Source organism: Silurus meridionalis, chromosome 29 (genome assembly GCF_014805685.1).
Source record: "Silurus meridionalis isolate SWU-2019-XX chromosome 29, ASM1480568v1, whole genome shotgun sequence".
In the NCBI taxonomy this organism is placed as follows: domain Eukaryota; kingdom Metazoa; phylum Chordata; class Actinopteri; order Siluriformes; family Siluridae; genus Silurus; species Silurus meridionalis.
Window position 1 is genome coordinate 353,141 of NC_060912.1, and position 22,500 is coordinate 375,640.

Consider the following 22,500-nt stretch of genomic DNA (forward strand, 5'->3'; position numbering starts at 1 on the left):
TGCACAAACAAGGAAAAACAACCAGAATGTTTTTCTTCTTATGTTTTATTTTCATTTTGAGTAATAATGCAATTTTCAACATTTCAGACAGTACCCAATTTAATACATTTTTTATGGTTTTATTGCTTACCAATTTTACCAGTAATGCTGCTGTTTATAGGCACCCGATATTTCATCCAAACTAGCTACATGATCAGATGTTCAGCTAAAAAGATGCTATTTCTTATGATTTAAACCACCACAAGTGACCTTTTGCCAGACCATGTGTGCTAGAAATGATTCTCAAGAGGCTATTGGTAAAAAATAAAATAATAATAATAATAATAATAATAATAATAATAATAATAACCAATTTGCTAGCTGTCAGCCCGGTGTGTGTGTGTGTGTGTGTGTGTGTGTGTGTGTAACATGAGCTACTTTAAACTGCAGGTATTTTGTTCAGTTCTTCACAGAGGCACTCAGTGGTGCTATAAAGTTCACACAACACCAACAGCCAAAGAAATCCAGAGAGGAGTCGCCCAGTTAAAGGAATCGTGGCTTAAATACAATCATAATGAACGAGAACCAGAAAAACCGTGTTCAAGGATACATAATCTGCATATATTCTCTAATCAAATAGGAAAAGAAAAACACAGCGAACAATAAACCCATGCTATAAGCTTTAAATAGTATATGCATATAATCTTCTTACCTCATTTGATGTTACTAAAAGCTTTTCTGCCATTGATTAATTAACAGAATACATGAATTCCATATTCAAATACAGCACAATAAGAAAATACTATACAGACGTCTTTCCTCTTATGAAACCCGACAACACTACTAATTACATAAATTAATATAAAAATGTGTAGTGACGAGTGGAGTGGTTTTGGCTGTTTGAGAAGAACCGTGTGTTTGGAATCTACCATGCTCACATTGTCTATCAAAAATGTTGGATGGACACGAGCGTTTATCTGAGTTTTATAATCTAGTGAGAAAGTGCATATAGAAATGATACAAACACATAAAATACAAACTCCAAAGCCATACAAGGTCATATATAAATCAATATAAACCATCGTTTTTTTTACAGTCGTATATAAATGATAGATAGAAATGCGTCTAGAAGACAGAGAGAGAACAATATACATACAGATATATGTTGCATATCTACACTATTACACTGAATCTTGTTTTCGAAGTGCTCAGCTCGATCATCTGTAGGAGATGTTGGAGATTCTGTTCATCACTGGAACTAAAGTCTTCTCTCTGACTGCATTCTCTCTGATGCTCTGAAAGCCTTCTCCTTCCACGTGCTCTTGGGTGTGGTGTCACTATCTGTAGATGTTTGCTTGACTGTAGCGCTTTTGGGGACGTGTGTGGGTTTTCTTTCCAAACATTTTCTCTCTTTTCTTTGAGAGATACACTTCCAGGTTGTCAAGGGTGCACTCGGAGTGTCACTTTTCTTATCGTCAGGTTCTCCAGCTTCCTGGCTTTGTCCTCCAGCACACCCGTATTGTATCAAGTCGTTTGAGGAACTTGTTTCTTCCTCCTCATCCTGCTCAGCTAAGGAGGTCTGGGTCATGCTGGGGTTCGGTTTCGATCGATGCATGTGCAGACCAGATCTGATTGTAGGAATCTGAACCATCTGGATTCCTCCTATGGGGATCATGAGGCTGAGGCTGGAGCATGAAGTCTGAGGTTGAGAATGCAGAGGCAGGTGGCTGAGCACTCGCTGGCCTTCTCTGACCTTCCCATGCTTGAAGAAGAGCAACTCGGCCTGATGCTCTCTCCTCTGAGATCTAATCATCTTCTCCTGGAAAGCAAACAGAAGGACATTTGTGAGTCAGCCTGCTACATCAGCCTGGAAATGCTTCAGCACTGCTATTCTGATAGAACTGAAAACCACCTTCTTCTTTATTTCAGTGAAGATACATGAAGTAATGCCATGGATGGATTTAATCTTCTAGCCCAAACCCACTTTGTGACATGAACATGCAGGTGTTTGGTTTTGTGAATAAGTAATTAAAGAGTGATGACCGCTTTCTTAATAAAGGCTCAAGTCCAAAATAACACACTGTTTACTTCTGGTATCAGTATATTTGTTTAGGAATGTTTGATTTGGACAGATTTGGCAACCTAGCCCAGAAATGACTGTGTGGACAAATAGTAGGAGTAGTAGTTTTGCAGGGAATAAAATAAACTCGGCCGGAGAAGGACACATGGTACAGATATACTCTTACTAGCTAAAAACAACAAACTCAATATAAACAATGTCCTGCTTGGATCGAAATTTCCCCATTTTATTCTGACTGTTTAAAAACAAGATCTAAAAGTGCAGTGTGATTTTTATTACAGGTTTTACTGAGAGATCGTCGTGACAGTGAGATGTGTACAAGGTGCATGAAGTCTGAGGAACAGTCATGGTGCTGAGAAGACGTTAAACAGACTCAAGTGTTCAGTGATTCATTGTTCGAACCACCAGAAGAGCTTCTGTGAACCTTGGCAATGATTTTATGCCCTGAATTGTCCTCCTTTGGTGAAGCTGAAATCAGACTCATATTTAAGGTTGAAATGAGAATAAATTTGAACTTGATCTCTTTTAAAGGAACAGTCACTGGACTGTGTTTCCTGGATGAATGTCACACGCTGTCCTGCTTAAAGAGTAAAATGGCAAGAAGCCAAAATAAGCAATCAGGAAGAAAACTCACCAGCTTTCCCTTGAGATGGACCGTACTGGTTGAAGATTTTAAACAATCTCTGTTTCGGCAGGGCCTCTGTTGGACCGTCGTGCTGACCCCAAAACTGGAGCTTTGAGGACTGCTTGGAGACACAGGACATAAAGGAGAAATAGCTCGAACTGGGGACAGGTGTCTTAGTGAAAAAGGTGAGACAGGTCGGGTAGATGGGGAAAGAGAGGACTGACAGGGAGATGGAGAGAGGCTAAGCAGGGGAGAGGGACAGCGTAAAGGAGACGCATCTCGTCGTGGAGAGCATTGAAGACCTGGAGATAAATAAGGGCCAGGAGATAGACTGCATATAGGAGAAGAAGATATCGACGCAGTGGTGGTCTCTACATAAGCAGACGTATTTGGATTCAGCTGTCTGGACTTATTTGTCTTCCCCAAGACTGTAGGGTTTGAAGCAGACTGACATCCTGGACCTTCACTACAGACAGATATTCTCACAGATGAGGCAGAGGATTGCGATGTCTCCTCATCAGCTTCCTCGATGTCATCCTCTTCATCATCCGTATCCTCAGCGTCTGAGAACTGATGCTCCTCAGCGACCTCTGGCACAGCAACACTTTCCTCAGCACCACCTAGAAAATAAGCAGCACACAATTATTTTCTTTCTTTTAATAGTTTTTATATGTTTTTGTTTTTCTAGATTATCCTGAAAGCTATTGTGCACCTCCTTCTTCTGTGTCTGGCTCACACAGCACAGGTCCAGGAGTGGTGCCCTCAGGACAGCGTTTCCCATGAGCCTTGGACTTCATATGTTTGGTTAGATTCCCTGCAGAGTCAAATAAGTGAAATCCTTCAATAAAATCATACAGGTATTGAATTTATTATCTAAAAAACCTTGGATTTAGGATTAAAAATGCTTAAAAATTTAAAATGATTATCTAATAAATGTCTACTTGTCTGAGTTTAGATGTCCTGAGCCTCCAGGTTTTAACCAGACCACTGCCCCAACTAATACAACTACTAATACATGCAGTGCAGAGCAGCAGAAACGATGCTCCAGTCTCACGGTATAAACTTTAAAAGTTTGCCTTTGGTTTTGAAAGCGAAGTTGCAGTGCTGGCAGATGTAGGGTCGAGCATCAGTGTGTAGTCTGATGTGTTTCCGCAGCATGCTGGGCTTTTTACAGCGGATCCCACACTCCTCACACACATAACGACCTCGTCCACGTCCCCGCACGTACACGTACTCCTCACTCGACCTGTAACTAACACAACCATGTCAAGAATCATAACCAAAACCAGTGATCCAATTCATACTAATAAACTCAATTACACCATTCTTACACACACACACACACACACACACTACTTCTACATTTTCACACCGAGAATAACTATATGGAATATATTTATATAAATATATAATCTGCAGGATATTTATACATTACAAACTGCACACATTAATGTTTCTTGCGTTTGCACGATTAAAATTATGCACATTTGTTATTTATGTCTTGTTTCTTTTTGTGTCCTTTATTGTACTTATAATTGATGTGATTGACTATAAGAGGTTTCTCAGAGTAAGAATTTCATCATATGGTATAACAGACTGTTTCATGCTACAGTACATTTCACAAGAAACTCTTAAAACACTGTAAAAGCTCCTGCAAATCTCTTTTTCCATATTAAATGTATAAAACATCAGATTTTAATGAGAACGGCTTTATAATCTGGAATTTGAAAGAAACTGCTTGTGTAAGGAAAACTGGGTTCTCTGTTCTGCACAGTTCTGAAGGTAGTTTTTAACTCCAGATATCTAAAACACCTGTACAGACTGCTTTTAAATCTGATTTTAAAAAGGAAACCAGTATATTTGGCCAAGACCCTTCTTCTAAATGCATACACAGAGACACCCAGACACACGGACACACACTTTGACTGGGTGTCCACCTGTGGGTGTGTTCTGAGAGTCCCAAAATGGGGCCTCCACTGTACCTCAAACAGAGAACCATTTATAACGTCAAGAATTCAGGCCCCCCTCATTCGAAGCCCTTCACCACCCACACCTCCATGCTTAAACAGGGGGTGCCAGGACTGTTGCCCAGAGTCTACATAGTGTCTGTATGCCAACACAAACAACTAAGAGGGAGGGAAATCCTGCCTCAAACCAGCTGCGCTGAAAATATTACCAATTGCTGGACAAGACCACTACACCAGCTTTCTTATTAATAACAATGATAACAGTGTGCAAACTAAAAACTGTTCAGCTTTATGTCATTCTGCTGTTTATTTAGTGGTTCAAGCCCTGAAAAGCACTTCAATGTTTACCATGTAGTAAAGCTGAAAAGACCAGGCAAAGACCAGACCAGGCACTGCCATATAAACGAGCTACAGTTTCAGTTCCAATATTCCAATGTGCCTAAACATTTATGGTGTGTGTGTGTGTGTGTGTGTGTGTGTGTGTGTGTGTGTGTGTGTGTGTGTGTGTGTGTGTGTGTGTGTATGTGTGTGTGTTTGGGTGTTTCTGGAAAAAGTCTGATCTGACTTCATATACTATTGTGCATAAACGTAAGGCATTAGAGTTAAGTACTACTATCTCTATCTGTGTCTGTATCTGTGTCTGTGTCTGTATCTCTGTCTGTATCTGTGTCTGTGTCTCTATCTGTGTCTGTATCTCTGTCTGTATCTGTGTCTGTATCTGTGTCTGTATCTGTGGCTGTGTCTCTATCTGTGTCTGTATCTGTGTCTGTATCTCTGTCTGTGTCTGTGTCTGTATCTGTGTCTGTATCTGTGTCTGTCTGTGTCTGTGTCTGTATCTGTGTCTGTATCTCTATCTGTGTCTGTGTCTGTATCTGTGTCTGTATCTCTGTCTGTATCTGTGTCTGTGTCTCTATCTGTGTCTGTATCTCTGTCTGTATCTGTGTCTGTATCTGTGTCTGTATCTGTGGCTGTGTCTCTATCTGTGTCTGTATCTGTGTCTGTGTCTGTATCTCTGTCTGTGTCTGTGTCTGTATCTGTGTCTGTATCTGTGTCTGTATCTGTGTCTGTGTCTGTATCTGTGTCTGTATCTCTATCTGTGTCTGTGTCTGTATCTGTGTCTGTGTCTAGGTCTGTGTCTGTATCTGTGTCTAGGTCTGTATCTGTGTCTAGGTCTGTGTCTGTGTCTGTATCTGTATCTGTGTCTAGGTCTGTGTCTGTGTCTGTATCTGTATTTGTATCTGTGTCTAGGTCTGTGTCTGTATCTGTATCTGTGTCTAGGTCTGTGTCTGTGTCTGTATCTGTGTCTGGTCTGTGTCTGTGTCTGTATCTGTATCTGTATCTGTGTCTGTATCTGTATCTGTATCTGTATCTGTGTCTAGGTCTGTGTCTGTATCTGTTTCTGTATCTGTATCTGTGTCTGTGTCTGTATCTGTGTCTGTATCTGTATCTGTGTCTGTGTCTGTGTCTGTATCTGTGTGTAGGTCTGTGTCTGTATCTGTATCTGTGTCTGTATCTGTGTCTGTATCTTATCTGTGTCTGTATCTGTGTCTGTGTCTAGGTCTGTATCTGTATCTGTATCTGTGTCTGTATCTGTGTCTGTGTCTAGGTCTGTGTCTGTGTCTGTGTCTGTATCTGTGTCTAGGTCTGTGTCTGTGTCTGTATCTGTGTCTAGGTCTGTGTCTGTGTCTGTATCTGTGTCTAGGTCTGTGTCTGTATCTGTGTCTAGGTCTGTGTCTGTGTCTGTGTCTGTATCTGTATCTGTGTCTGTATCTGTGTCTGTATCTTATCTGTGTCTGTATCCGTGTCTTTGTCTAGGTCTGTATCTGTATCTGTATCTGTGTCTGTATCTGTGTCTGTGTCTAGGTCTGTGTCTAGGTCTGTGTCTGTATCTGTGTCTGTATCTGTGTCTGTATCTGTCTGTGTCTGTATCTGTATCTGTATCTGTGTCTGTATCTATCTGTGTCTGTGTCTGTATCTGTGTCTGTGTCTGTATCTGTTTCTGTGTCTGTATCTGTGTCTGTATCTGTGTCTGTGTCTGTATCTGTATCTGTGTCTGTGTCTGTATCTGTATCTGTGTCTGTGTCTGTGTCTGTATCTGTATCTGTGTCTAGGTCTGTGTCTGTATCTGTGTCTGTATCTGTATCTGTGTCTGTATCTGTATCTGTGTCTGTATCTGTGTCTGTGTCTGTGTCTGTGTCTGTATCTGTGTCTAGGTCTGTGTCTGTGTCTGTATCTGTGTCTAGGTCTGTGTCTGTGTCTGTATCTGTGTCTGTCTAGGTCTGTGTCTGTGTCTGTATCTGTGTGTAGGTCTGTGTCTGTGTCTGTATCTGTATCTGTGTCTGTATCTGTGTCTGTATCTTATCTGTGTCTGTATCTGTGTCTGTGTCTAGGTCTGTATCTGTATCTGTGTCTGTGTCTGTATCTGTGTCTGTATCTGTGTCTGTGTCTAGGTCTGTGTCTGTGTCTGTGTCTGTATCTGTGTCTGTGTCTGTGTCTGTATCTGTATCTGTGTCTAGGTCTGTGTCTGTATCTGTGTCTAGGTCTGTGTCTGTGTCTGTATCTGTGTCTGTATCTGTGTCTGTATCTTATCTGTGTCTGTATCCGTGTCTTTGTCTAGGTCTGTATCTGTATCTGTATCTGTGTCTGTATCTGTGTCTGTGTCTAGGTCTGTGTCTGTATCTGTATCTGTGTCTGTATCTGTGTCTGTGTCTATCTGTGTCTGTGTCTGTGTCTGTATCTGTGTCTAGATCTGTGTCTGTATCTGTGTCTGTATCTGTATCTGTGTCTGTATCTGTGTCTGTATCTGTATCTGTGTCTTTATATGTGTCTGTATCTGTATCTGTGTCTGTATCTGTGTCTAGATCTGTGTCTGTATCTGTGTCTGTATCTGTATCTGTATCTGTGTCTGTATCTGTGTCTGTATCTGTGTCTTTATATGTGTCTGTATCTGTATCTGTATCTGTGTCTGTATCTGTGTCTGTATCTGTGTCTGTGTCTGTATCTGTGTCTGTGTCTGTATCTGTATCTGTGTCTGTGTCTGTATCTGTATCTGTTTCTGTGTCTGTGTCTGTATCTGTGTCTGTATCTGTATCTGTGTCTGTATCTGTATCTGTGTCTGTATCTGTGTCTGTGTCTGTATCTGTGTCTGTATCTGTATCTGTATCTGTATCTGTGTCTGTATCTGTGTCTGTGTCTGTATCTGTGTCTGTGTCTGTATCTGTGTCTGTATCTGTTTCTGTGTCTGTATCTGTATCTGTGTCTAGGTCTGTGTCTGTATCTGTGTCTGTATCTGTATCTGTATCTGTGTCTGTGTCTGTATCTGTATCTGTGTCTGTATCTGTGTCTGTATCTGTATCTGTGTCTGTGTCTGTGTAGAGGCCCAAATATCTGTATATGTTCTTGTGCTTGGATTCGAAAAAAATCTTAATTAAAAACACAGATAAATCCAAGGCCTGCTGCTAAAACTTGTAATTTTTCATTAAAACAAACATAAACAAAATCTTTCCAAAATAAAGAGAATGCTGTATTGTGTAATACAGTATTTGACATTAATAGCCACCTAATAACATTTGATCAGTTTACTTCAGTTTTAAAGTTTAAGACATAACAGGAAGGTCGAAAAAGTTCACTATTACACTATTAAGCTATTATAATCTACTACAGAGATTCCACATGCTGCTGATCATCTCAATGTAATCGTTATTTATACACTAGAACACACAGTAAAACATGCAGCAAAATTATTACATACAACGGAATTAAAAATAAAGGAAAATACTTTCATATGCTATCATTATTATAGAACTAAACTGTAATCGAATTAAAAATTGTATTTACACTAATAGAAATAAAATTTACTTATAAAGCAGCATTTACATTCTGAAAAAGCAGAAACAGCATTTATTTTAATATTTTAATAATAATTATTTTATAATGATTTATTATATTTATCATGTATTTAAATAATCTGTATTATGGTGCAAATCATTTGAGCTGGATATACACGTCTATGTGTCTGTATGCAAAAAAAACAGTTAGTATAATAAATATATAATATTATATATAATATCTAATGAGTATAAGGAATATAATGAAGATTTTTATTCATTGAAGATAAACACTATACTGTAACTATTACGCTTTTATTTTGATATTAATAACAGTGTTTTGGTCAGACTACTGGAACAAACCACTAACCACCTACACATACAGTATCAGTGTTCCTGTGTTTTAAAGACATTATCTCTTTATCCCAAATAATGTATTCATGATTGATTAAATGCCTACAAAGCACAAACTTGCCTTCAAAATCATGTCCATTATGATCTCCTTCTCACTATTATCTACAGCAGCACAACACAAGGCCCTACTACTTCACCACAGCAAAAAAATTAGAACAATAAGACCGTCTGAGCATCTTATCAGCCCGTATGACCTCAAGAATAGGATGAGCAGCCTGCAGCCTGTCTGAATGATGAGTAAACTTCACAACGTCTGTATTAATTGTGAGATTAAGTCACTGTGGAAAATATTTAGTGCAAGAGCTCACAGTGAGGGAAAGACACAGATGGCTGCTTTCATACACAGAGACACGACAATTCGTCTGTGAAACTCATAAACCTCAAGGGCGCAGTCACAAAAACACACAAAGACCTCGATCATAAACAACTAGAGAAATGTGGAGCAGCAAACGACCAGGTTCCAACCTGATTTAAAGAAAAAGGATATCAGGAGGGTTCAGTAAATTCACCAGCTTAAAGAGTAATAATGTGTATCAGTTCTTTAAAATTCAAAGACTATCTATAAATACAGCTGTGCCCTCCTCTCTCTCTCTCTCTCTCTCTCTCTCTCTCTCTCTCTCTCTCTCTCCATCCAGAGCTGAAGAAACCAAAATCATTTATGCAGTTTGGCATCAGCAGGGCTCTGCGGGGTCTGCAGGAGAGAGGAAGTAAATGCCAGGCTAGGTAGTTTCCTGGCTCAAGCCATGTAACAGAAGGTCTGTGTTGGCTCTGACACTAAAGCAATCTCCTGCAGCAGAGGGGGCAAGAACAACACGGCACAGCGCACTGAAATACTGGTGACCAAAGTACATACATGACCAAAGAACACGGCGAAACAAATAGAAAAACTACAGTACTGTCTAATCATTACACACCTCTCTGAATATTCATCTGACTTTAGCAATAGCTTCTACAGAATTCCTAGACATGCTGATATTCACTCACTGAATTAATATATAATAGTTATAATAATTATGTTCATCGCCACGCAAATAATCTGCAGCATTAAAAACATGTAGAGTGTTTTCATTATCACCAACAAGACCTTTCAAACATTAGTCCTTGCTGTGACCTTGATCCTATCTGTATCAATCCCAAAATCTAATCAGTTTATCAGTCTAATACTTTATTTACTGTACTGTGTTGCAGGTTATTTACACATCTGACTGACCTAGAAACCGTGTTACACCATGTTCATCATGCTAGTAATAGTAAATATACACAAATATCATTATAAATGCTTTAAGAATGAAAGTGTGTCTTACCCTCCTTCACAGATTTGTACCGGAGGATCTCACTGTTGGAGGTAGACTGTGCTTCTTCTTCTCCCTCTTCCTTTGGTGTCTTTTCACTCTTTCTCAGCTCAGCGTTCTGCATCTCTGTAGGGTCTATGGGCTGTATGGCATGTACCTATACTCGAGAGAGACACGGGCAAATTCACCAACCCTGCTCCGGGTGCCCAGGGAGACAGAGATGAGGGAATTCACTTTCAACATTTTGCAGAAAGTATTATGAGTGATTTTGACTCTAAAGACTTAGGGTCAAGGGTCAGGGTTAGGGTCGAGGGTCAGGTTTAGGTTTAGGGTTAGGGTTAGGGTAAGGTTTAGGGTCGAGGGTCAGGTATAGGGTAAGGTTAGGGTCAGGTTTAGGGTTAGGGTCAGGGTTAGGGTCAGGTTTAGGGTCAGGGTTAAGGTCAGGTTTGGGTTTAGGGTCAGGGTTAAGGTCAGGTTTAGGGTTAGGGTCAGGTTTAGGGTCAGGGTTAAGGTCAGGTTTGGGTTTAGGGTCAGGGTTAAGGTCAAGTTTGGGTTTAGGGTCAGGGTTAGGGTCAGGTTTAGGTTTAGGGTCAGGTTTAGGTTAGGGTCAGGTTTAGGGTCAGGGTTAAGGTCAGGTTTGGGTTTAGGGTCAGGGTTAAGGTCAAGTTTGGGTTTAGGGTCAGGGTTAGGGTCAGGTTTAGGTTTAGGGTCAGGTTTAGGGTTAGGGTCAAGTTTAGAGTTAGGGTCGGTCAGGGTTAGGTTAATGGTCAGGTTTAGGGTCAGGGTCAGGTTTATGGTCAGGTTCAGGGTCAGGTTTAGGGTCAGGGTCAGGTGTAGGGTCAGGTTTAGGGTCAGGGTCAGGTTGAGGGTTAGGGTCCTAAAGAACACCAAAATCTACCGTTCCTTGCCACTAAGAAAGATACATACTGTATACCCTCAAATGTAAATCTTTTGTTCCTTTAGTACCTACAACATATTTTACCTTGAAAGGTGTGTGGAATGTAATATTAAAGCTTTTCTCTAAATTCTAAACACAGGGAGAACAATGACCTTAAACGATCACCTGACAGGAAACACAAATCATGATTCCAGGTGGAAGGTAAATCTAAAGGTACAAAAAATGTACCAATCTATCAACATGGAAACCTTATAAAAAAATATTTATACACTGATATACATTTCTACACACTCAGTTTAATGAGCCAACAAGGTGATATAATACAATATGGCCAAAATCTTTGTGGACACCTGCCTATCCAGCCCACGTGTGGACCTTCCTTAAAGTGTTTCCACAAAGTTCACAAAGAACTGAATTTGCCTGTACCGAACTCTGAGATTTAAACACATCTGAAATAAAATTGAATGCTGAATTTCTCATTTAAAACCCAACTTAACCAAAACCTCACCAAAGCCACGCTTCAACATTTAGAGAAAAACCTTCCCAGAAGAGTGAAGGTTATTATAACAGCCGATTAGGAACTGTCTCTGAAATAAAATGTTCGAAAATCTCATATGTGTCCACAATCAATTGGCTATACAGTGTATAGTGTATTTTCTCAAACGTCTCATGCATAGTGCTTCATCCTGGTGTTTCTACATTTACCTCAGCCTCTTTGTGATCCCTGGTGTCAGGTGCTGCAGGATTTTCCACTGTGGCTGGAGGCATCGCTGCTGTGGTGTAGGTGAAAGGTGTATGTCTTTGCTTGCAGTACACTAGAGAAAGTACATCTTTGCTTGTTAACCCTGGAGGGTTCGGATTCCGAGAACTTATGCACCAAGTAGAATAGACTGAGTTCTGCTTCTCATCTTGGGCAGATGGGTTGGGTTTCACGTAGTTTAGATAGCACCAGCTAATTGCAAGATTTGTGTCAAGAGAAGTATAGGGAGTCTCTTCTTTGTTTACGGGGACTATAATATTGTCAGTACACAGCTGAGAGTCCACTTTTTTGATGGAAATTAAACTAGTTGTATTGCTCTGGGCATGGTCCACGTTCTCCTCCTCTTCCTTCACTCGTTTCTGTTGTTGACCATCAGGGGTGAGTTCTACACTGCTTGTTGGGGACAGTACCCTTTTATTTCCTCCTGCACTGAAGGATTTGGATCCCTCAGGTACTTGATCTTTAAATCAAACCTAGATCCTAAAGATTCTAATCTTAATCCAGAGCAGCAAGGATCCTGAGGTGTTGCAACAACTGTTCGTGAGAGAGTAGTGTAAACAGAATTGGCATGGGAAGGTAAATCTGAATAAAGGCGAACAGGCACAATGTGCATCTCAGGAGGCCTCAGAAGCTCTCGGCTTGGAGTAATATCAAGATGGGGATGGTAAGGATGATAATTGGAGGTTGACTGCTCAACATCATCCTCTAAAGGAATCTTAAGCTTAAGCCCTGAGGATACTGAGTAGTAGTGAGCTCGTGCAGCACCTGACAGGCAGTGCAGATCCAGGACTGTGTGATCATCTGTGTGAGTCAGTGCAGTTGAAGCAGTGACGGGTTTATGAGAGAATGAGGAGCATGCTGTATTGCTGAAAGACACATTACACAATGAAGAAGGCACAAAGGAATGAGATGTGTCAGGACTCTGTCCAGAGGAAATGCTTGCATTTGGAGACATGGTATTAGCACAAAAACTTGGCTTTGGTGGTGGATCTTCTTCCTCTGGCTCTCTTACTGCGGAATGTTTCATCAGGAGGCATTTGCGCCTTTCCCTCCATCCTGCAGGTGTTCGCTCAGGGGATAAACAGCTGTAATCAAATGACTTACTTCTGGTCTCCACGATGGGGTTTGTCTGCTGAGGTATATGTGGTGCTTGCTCAGATGCAGACCGTTGCATTTCTCTGTGAGGGTGGTGAGTACTTGAGATTGGTAAAGTATGAGGAGCTCTTGACCTTCTGGACACTGTGTCAATATCACTTTTTAAAGATTCTTCAAGTAATGTGGAATGACTATACCTATGAGTGTCTTGACTTGGACTATGAGGTACAGATATTGATTCAAAGCTTGACTCTCCAGACGACTGAGTGGCCTCTGCAAGACGAAGTCTTTTCTTTTTTGGGGGTAACTTCTCAATGGGAAGCTGGGCCAGGGTTGGACTTCTCTGAGGCCATTGGAAGTCTTCAACTTTTTTCGTCTCTTTAGTTTCAGACACATCTGGAGGGAGCGGCACTGTAATGTTGATATTTGTTTCTTCTGTTACTCGAATCTCTGGTATTTGAACATTGTGTTGGCGAACGAGTTTACGGAAGTTTGGCTTTGATGTCTGCTCCTTTACCGAAATGTGAGATGAAGATTCTTGTTTGTTAAATAAACTAGTGTGTTGTATCACTGATACTCCTTTTAGAGTGTTCTTCTCCTGTGCCTGCAATGACAAAACAGACTTTATGGTGGGCTTTACACATGTTGCAGTATATCCTTGTGATGTTGTAAAGGTAGATGACAAGGCAGCTACTGGTAAGGCAGGATCATCAAGTTCTAGACTCTCCTCCTTCCTCCTTTTTCGTACTGCTAAGCCACCAACTCTGGTTTTATGAATTGTTCCATGCTCTTCAGCTTGACATGCAGGAATCTCAAGTTGGTGAGGTGGCTGAGCAGGACACTGGTGGTGCTTGTGTGTTTTATATTTTTCCCAATTGTTGCAAGCAAGTCCACATGCTTCACACTCAAATGGTTCTAGATGTTTTGGCTTGCAGTCAGACACCATCGAAACTGAGGTATGAAATGGTGAGCTGGAACAGGGTTGTTCCTCAGGACTAATTTCAGCACCAATGGGTAATTCAATTGCAGGCTGGCGCCTGAGCATGCCATGCCGCCTGCTCTGAGCTGGTTGTTCATCAAATGATTGGCTGTGACGAAAGTTTTGTGAGGCAGCAGCAGACTCAATGCTTGCATCCGATGGTAATGATTGACTTCTTAATAAAGGACCAGCTGACAGGTCAGACGGTTGACTGACACTGGTGGAGTGTTGTTGAAATTTCTCACAAGGTACACCAAGAGTGATGGACCCACTGCTCTTTGAACTAAGATCTATCTCTTTTGCTCGACGAAGAATTGTATCTTTAGAAAGAGAGGACTCTGTGCTGCTCCGCCTAGAAAGAGAAAACCTTCTGGGTTTGACACTGTCAATTTTGCTTGTGTCCACGACTGCTTCGTTTATGGTGATGAGTTTGGTGATGTGATCTATTACTTGCTTTTTAGGCACTGAGAAAGGGATGCTCCTCCCCTCTTGTTCTGCAGATTGTTCATCCTGTTGACGGACTGTTCTCTGTAAATGACCGAGACGGCCAAATTTTCCAAGAATAACTTCAGCATAACTTTTGGCACTTGTGTTTGGCAGACTGTCTTGAGTGACTTCGGTGCTCTCAGATCGAGAGAAATAGCCTGATTCTGTGCTGCCTTTGCTGCCTAGACCAAATGATGATGAAGTCTCATCAGATGAGCCCACAGGAGCTCGTCTACCTTTGCTTAGCCTCATAGCTAGTCTCTTTTTGACAGCATGAGAGTATTCTAACCCCTGTGACTGCCCTTCGGGGGAAATTTCTGTGCGAGAATTCCTTGGGGAGATGATCATCTCTTGATTTTTGAGAGTAAGAGATGAAGATAGCTGACTGGTGTCTTCGTCTGATTCTGTAACTGGCTCATCATGACAACTCGTGCCAGGTCCCTGTCTACCTAAGGCCATACCAGCTTTTACCTTATGTGTGTGTGACTTACGGTGCTTGTAAAGATTACTCTTCGTCTTAAAAGAAAAACCACATGGTGCACAAGGGTAAGGCCTTTCTCCAGTGTGGGAACGTATGTGTTTCTGTAGTACACTGGGCTTGGCACATGCACGACCACAGTAGGTGCAAACATACTTTCCCGGCTTCTGAGGTTTACGCTCACGTTTTTGTTTAGGTGTGCTTTCACGCCCCTCCGCAGAACTCTGCATTGACACAGATGAAGTTGAAGTCCCAGGACATTTTTCAGAAACATCCATATCTTCAGAACTTCTAGAAGCCCATTCTGACTTCGACCCTTTGAGAGAATCTGCTTCTTGAACATTTCTTTTCTGAAGTCGGAGACGCTTTCTTTCATTACGAAGTCTTTTTGTCTGTCTGGAATGAGGTGGTCCATGTTCATGCTGGGAGGGAGCTGTGGTTGCTTTTGGGTTGTTGAGACAAGACTCATGTTGAGGTTCATAAAGGGGTTCTTGTCCTCCTGACTGCTCCCCAGTGCTCAGTTGTCTATGTGAGACCTCCATAAAATGTGGAAAGGGCCTCTGGTAAGAATGCCACGCCTAAAGACTATCACACAATCCTTAGATAAAGTAGATTCATTACGAACACAATATGACCAAAGAGGAGCATTGTTTCCTGGGACCTCAAAGAACAAGAAATAGAAATTGAGCAACAATTGATGAACTTTAATGAATGATGAAAGTCAAGCTGATGGAATTTCAGAATCAGAATGTCCTGTATAGATATTGTTCTTGGTACTTGTGTCCTCTGTTTCAATAAATATAAAAAGCTCTTCTTCGTGCAAATGATGTGTTCTGTAATAAACAACAAAGAGAGAAATAAGTAAGGAGGCTTGATAAACATATAGATAGATAGATAGATAGATAGATAGATAGATAGATAGATAGATAGATAGATAGATAGATAGATAGATAGATAGATAGATAGATCTTTGTCATTGCATAAAGCAGGTACACAGCAACGAAATGCAGTTTAGCATCTAGCAAATAGCAGCAATTGTGCAAAAGTGCAGATAAATATGAAAACGTATTTAGTAAATAAATATAAAGGCTATAATGCTATTGCTAATAGACAAACCTACAATGCATACACTTCCATGTTCAGGTACTTAGCTACAGTTTTACTACAAAGTTATTCAGGTACACCTGGATATTTCTAAGTTCAAAATGTCTTGTTTGTAACTCATCTCTCACTAAGAACGATTTGTGATCCATCATCTACAATATCCAGGGATAGACGGCATTTATGAGACATGGATTTCAAATACGTTTTTCAAATATAAAACAGGATTTTTTCATTTGTATTCGAGAGGGTTGAGGAACATGAACCCTAATGGAAGTAGCTGTTTAGTGGGATCATGATTTTGCAAACCATTTTGCATGAATGACTGCTGACACATAATATATTATATTTATGATTAACATTTAAATGATTAATGAGTTAGAAACTAGTTGATACGAATGCAGATGCCTTCAGTCGTCTTCTTCTGAATGACCTGTTTGACATTGACTCAGTGTTACTGATGTAAAGCAGCTCTTCGTTACCAAACAGCAAATAACTCAATTAGGATACAATAATGAGTCTTTCACAAACTGTTCAACATGAAACTCTTTAAAACTGACCTTTATGTGGGAGATCACAGGGATGTTGTACGTGAATATTTGATCTGTTAACTGGTTGCATGTGTCAGATTTATTGCGTGACTCCTCCAGAGAAAAGCAGCTGCTATCAAACATTGTTTGCTTAATCAACTAAGTCAGTGTGATGGTGAAGAACAGATCAAACAGACCAATTGATGGAATGTTTTGCGAAGAAATTTTGTGCTCCATTGTAAAAGGATTTTTTTTGCATTTTTAAACAGTAGTTTATTTTGATACATGGTGTGGCAACTGTATATTGCAGTTTAATTTGATACACTTAAATTTGAGGTATTTGGAATTTTATTTTAATATATATATATTCTGATGTATCTTTGCCCGACACTGATAATGTCTATTAGTGATGACTAGAGTCCTTTTTCACATTATCCTCTCTCATCCTATAGCTCTGTATCACAGACTAAACACTGAACACTTTAAGGTGTTTTACAACTTTAACAGTCCTGCTGCAACAGATACACTCACACCATCAATGCCACTAACATAATCAATGTTACTGCTGTGCTGAAAGTGACCACTGCCCTATAATAACAGCTCAGCAGATGTCCTGTGGTGGTCTATTTTCAGTGATGGAGTGGAGATTGCTCATAAATTTTATGGGCTATATTCAGCATAGCCTTCATTTTTCTAACAGAATTCTTCACTGCCCATCCAAAATACCACCTGGATTTAACTAAGCAAAAAGGTCAGAGCCTCCCATTGGATAATTACTTCATGGATGATTATGTTTCAGCTGGCAACAAGTTATTTAACCCAAACTGATGCAGTGAGTAGCTTCTCATTTCTTAAACAACCATGTCAGAAGGTCGTGGAAAAGATGTTAATCTGTTTCAGAAGTGTTAAATTATTGGCCTGCATCAAGCAAAGAAAACTTCAAAGGAAAATGCTGAAACTACTAAAATTGGGTTAAGAACTTCTGAATATGTGTATATTCGAAGTTCGGGTATATGAACCTAAAATACAAACATTTGCCAAAAAACCATTGTTAACTCCTATTTTTCACATTTTTTTTGTTGCTTCTGTTGAAAGTTTATATTTGTAAAACACTTCATTCATCACATTAGGAGCCACATTTCCTCAACAATTTGAGACATTTTACCTGGTCGAGGAGAAGATCATACATGAAACTAATAAACGTTTTCTCACTATCATTATTGCAGTATTCACAGTATCCAAGCATCTTCTCACACGAACCAGCTGGCACCAGTGCCCACGCTTTGCTGCAGGGGTGGAAAGGTGTGGAACCATATGGGATCCTGCTGGTAATGCAAATCTTTGCCAGTAGTGCATTCCAGACTTGTTATGCTGAGTATATCGAGCCTAGCTGAACAAAACTATTCTTAGTGTTCACAGCTTTGTCTGGCCTTTTTGATTTTAGTCTCAATTTAATTGTTCATTACTGTTATTACCAAAAGACACTGAGTTCTCAGATTAGATTATTTTAATACACTACATGGCCAAAAATGCTAAATGGATGCCAGAGCATGAAGCCTATATGTGGACCTTCACCAGATATTTGGCAGAAAGCTGAAGAATAGTCTAGAATGGCTTTGTATGCTGTAACATTATGAATAACCATTATAATAAAATAATAAAATAATTATTATTAAGTAATTGTTATAAAGGCAACCTGTAAAAACACTCAGCTCTCAGAACTTCTGCCCTGCCAATAAGAACTACAATACTACTGCCATATGTATACCAGACTGTGTTCCATGGAATGAGAAGAATCTCAAAAGTTTACTTGGTATTTATTTGATTTTTAAAAAGCAAACAGCCAAACCAAATAGTCTTCACTGTAATCTAAAGACTTACCAGGGTAAGGTGTCTTGGGTATAAATTAGATGACAACAGACGTCTGGTTGAGCTTTTTTGGGCGGACGGAGTCTGTCCGTCATTTCCAGTCTAGCATGTAATAAAAATTAAAAAAAAAAAGTAAAAAAAATCAGGGTTGATTCACACGTATATTTGTCTGATCACCAGCTTCTATGTAGAGTTAAATTTATTGTCCATTATTTTATTTTATTATATACACAATTTAATTCTCCAATCTGATTGGTCAGAAGGCTGCACAAATCAAAACAGTAGTTCTGGCTCTCACTTAAACAACTGCATTATAGAAATGTGCTTGTTGTCATGTTGTTGCTTTTATATTATACACAGGGACTTGTCAGGGTGGATCTCACACTCATATTAAATGTTTTGTTTTATTATTTAAAAACAAAAACTGCTGAAAAACATACAGTTACATCTCATTCCACATTTATTACTATCATCTCCAGGGTCTGGGGTTAGGGTTAGTAACTCACTGTTTCTGCCTGTTTGTGTCCAGACAAGTCTGATTTGTTTTTCACAGTTTGGGATCTGCTACATTATTTACAGCAACCAGAGAACCAACGTTCTGGTTCGCTCGGGTTCTTCATGCACTGAGTCAGATAGTTGGTGGCTGAATTTTAGAATTGTGAAGATAATTCCAAACCTGAAGCGTTTGTGTCTCTCTCTCTCTCTACACCACTGTGCTTCCGTATAATACAGTTTGACTATAATAAGTACAGATGTTTACAATAAACAGACCTGCAGCATCGAGTGCTGGACAAAATGTACTTTCACCAGAGTTGCAGTTTGATGAGTCAGATGAGACTAGAACATGTTCAAATCATGATTAAAATATGGTTTCAATCCTCTTTTACTTTAACACACAGTGACATCGAGCTCTTTTAAGCTGCCAGTGAGACACCAATTCTAATCATAATGTGTCTTGAAATGCCAGTGTGGACCTGAGCAGGTGGAACTTGCAGGTTTTTATACCAAACAATAAATAAAATGTAGTTAACATAAAATTATTGGTTGTTTGAGAGACGCTCTAAATGTACTCCTTCCTAAAAAAAAAAAAAATTAAATAATATTAAAACTAAATATTATTTTAATCTTGCAGGTGACAAAATAAGCATTTTAAAAGCATATCTATCTATCTATCTATCTATCTATCTATCTATCTATCTATCTATCTATCTATCTATCTGACACAAACTTGATCTCATAGCTGTATATACAGTAAGACATTGCATTAAAAGTTTAAATGACTCTCAAATCCACTTCAAAATAAACATTTTCGTTTGCTACCAAATGGAAATCCGTCACCACCAGTTGTGGGGAAAAGCACAGCTTAGTGTAGAGTATACAGAACTTCTGCATGCTGTTTGAACTGCACTAATAAGAGAAATGGATGGATATTTCAGAGATGGTCTGTTTGTGCAGGTGGAAAGTTGGAAGCGAAACAGAAGGCATGACTGTTCTTCACACATGTTCTTGATTAGGAGTCAGAAATATCACCTGACTCAAAATGTGTTATGAAGCCTCACAGTAGAAATAGATGAAAGTCTGCACAGGTCACCTGCTCAGCATTGACTTTCTTCTTCATGGGATATGGTGGATATCATCAGGGCATAAAGGATAAAGATTTAGGTTTTAATGCTAGTGAGGTTATTTTGGACAAAATGCTCTACAGAAAAGTAAAACCGTACAAGTTCAATCACAAACACAGGACCTGGTGCACAAGGTCAAGGCTAAATGGCACTCAATCCCTAAAGACACATGAGAAGTTTGTATTGGAGATAAATAATCCAAAATGATGGCATTTAATAAAACCATGCATGTCCTTCAATATGGTTAATCAGTTAAAAAAAAAAAAAAAACATGGTGCTTTTTGGAAATCTCATCAATCTCGCTCCTTCTCTCCTTCACTAATGGGCACCCAATGGTTGTTCCTATGGCAACGGCCCTAAACCATGCGGCGGCAGATGGAAGCAGAGCTGGAGGGCTAAATTTATCTCACAGCATCCTCGCTGACTACACAGAGAGAATGTAGAACCCTCAGTCACCACCACCACCACCACCTTTCTTTCACTTCCCTCATCTTCCCCAACTATAAAATGACCAACACACAACAACCTTATCAGATCCTAATCCTAATCTAATCCTAAACACCAGCGCCTTGTGAGTGCATTAAGAAGAATGAATTAATGATTCATCAAAATAAATAAACTCGATCTTTTGGACTGTTTTTCCCATCAGGTGTAACCGTTTTTTCATAATACATCTGCATTCATGACACTTCTGATGTAGAAAATAATCATCTTTTAAAGCAATGAAAATGAGAGCCGTGGTGAACATCTCTAACAGATACACAATGTGAAACCAGCACAATGTGTGCAAACAAACGGCTGATGTCATTGCCGAAGAAACAGAATAAATTCTGCCTCCTGCACTGCAGACGGTCGCGCGCTCCTCCTGCAGCTCGGAGATCTTCTCACAGACGCACCATTAACAAGGAGCTTCATCAGCAGCATGCCAGTGTCGATTCCTCGGGAGACAAAACCCCTGTGCTGACATTAACCAGTATCTCAGTGCATGCACACACACACGCACACGCACGCACGCACGCGCTCGCGCACACACGCACGCACGCACACACACATGCGCAGCGGACAAACCTCCAGTCGCCCCAGGACTCATTCAGCAAACGAGAGTGTAAGAGAGCAGGATAGAGGGAGAGACTGAGAGAAGCAGACAGTCAGTCCATTCATCTTTTTCTGCTGCCTCTCCGACACGCACCGCTCGCGCCACACATGACAAAACCGCACAGAACCTCCACGCGCACAAACCGTACCGTGACTCAGTAGAACCGACAATCACGCGCTCCACAGATCAACATAATCTCCTTCAAGAGCGAGCAGACTAACAAAGAATGATGCAGCACGAGCCTCAATGAGATCACACGAGGGTGGGCTGCAGACCATCACAATATCTCCAACACGAGCAACATTTATCATCATTATTATTATTATTGTTATTATTATTATTATTATTATTATTATTACCAGGAAAAAACAGCAGGATCTCTTCTTTCTCCAGCCTGGGTAAAGTCTCAGGTCGGTGTGGCTTTGAATGAGCAGAAGAGAACAGAGGAGTAGCAGAGAGAGAGAGAGAGAGAGAGAGAGAGAGAGAGAGAGAGAGAATGAAATCGAGAGGAAATGTATGAATGAGCCAGTGCGGCTAGGAGGCAGAGAGAAGGTGAGATGAATGTCTGCATACACCGAGTTTACAGGTGACATAATATCCTGCAGTTCATTCCCCAGTAATCAATAATAATAATAATAATAATAATAATAATAATAATAATAATAAAATGTCAGACTCCTACAGTCGATCTGATGTTTCACGTCTCATTAGTGTGCGCGTGATGTTTCCTCAGACCGCACACACATTCATTCAGAAAAAACGGAAAGCTGCGGTTTTTTTCTCCAGTAGTGACGACATTCTGAACGGCGTTTCTCTCGCTTTCATCAGCACTCAGTCAGAGGCAGGATGGAAAGAATCAGGTCGCAGGTGGAAAAAAAAGGGAGAGGGAGCTCTGGTTAGAGTGGCTCTGGAGAACGTCCACATTTCATTGCCTGGCTTTCCAGACGTGCCATGCTCCAGCTGCAAGAAGCCCAAACACTCTGACATCACCCACAGTGTGTTTTTCCATTCGCAACTTTTAGGCGAGTGTGTGCATGTGTGGAAGGAGGGAGAACCAGGGTGAGGAACTGGATCTCTTATACAACACAAATCTCTACAACAAAGTGAGGAGACTCAGACGTTTTAAATGTCTTCTGATGATCTCAGATTTCATTTCACTCCAACCAACACTTTCAGGTGCACATTTATAGAGTCTGCATGGAGCGAGAAGAAGAAGCATTTAACAAAAACAAGCAAAATTCAGCAGAAAAGCAACCAGGTCAGTGTGTGCAGAGAAAACACACCCACCCACACACCCACACCCACCCACACACACACACACACACACACACACACACACACACACACACACACACACACACACACACCATTAGTCAGCCTGTATCCCATACTCCATTTAGAT

General features: G+C 40.3%; 1 protein-coding gene across 1 annotated transcript in view; it reads right to left on the minus strand.

Moving 5' to 3' along the window:
• Nucleotides 1-27: 27 nt before the first annotated feature.
• The window catches only part of hivep3a (HIVEP zinc finger 3a), a 35,547-nt gene continuing 13,074 nt past the window's right edge, over nt 28-22,500 (minus strand). Inside the window, 9 exon segments of the mRNA XM_046843691.1 lie at nt 28-1,798; nt 2,694-3,304; nt 3,397-3,498; nt 3,761-3,936; nt 4,556-4,562; nt 10,197-10,341; nt 11,788-12,302; nt 12,305-15,713; nt 18,393-18,482. Of these exon segments, the coding sequence (XP_046699647.1) occupies nt 1,238-1,798; nt 2,694-3,304; nt 3,397-3,498; nt 3,761-3,936; nt 4,556-4,562; nt 10,197-10,341; nt 11,788-12,302; nt 12,305-15,422 (5,235 nt within the window). The 5' untranslated portion in view covers nt 15,423-15,713; nt 18,393-18,482 and the 3' untranslated portion in view covers nt 28-1,237.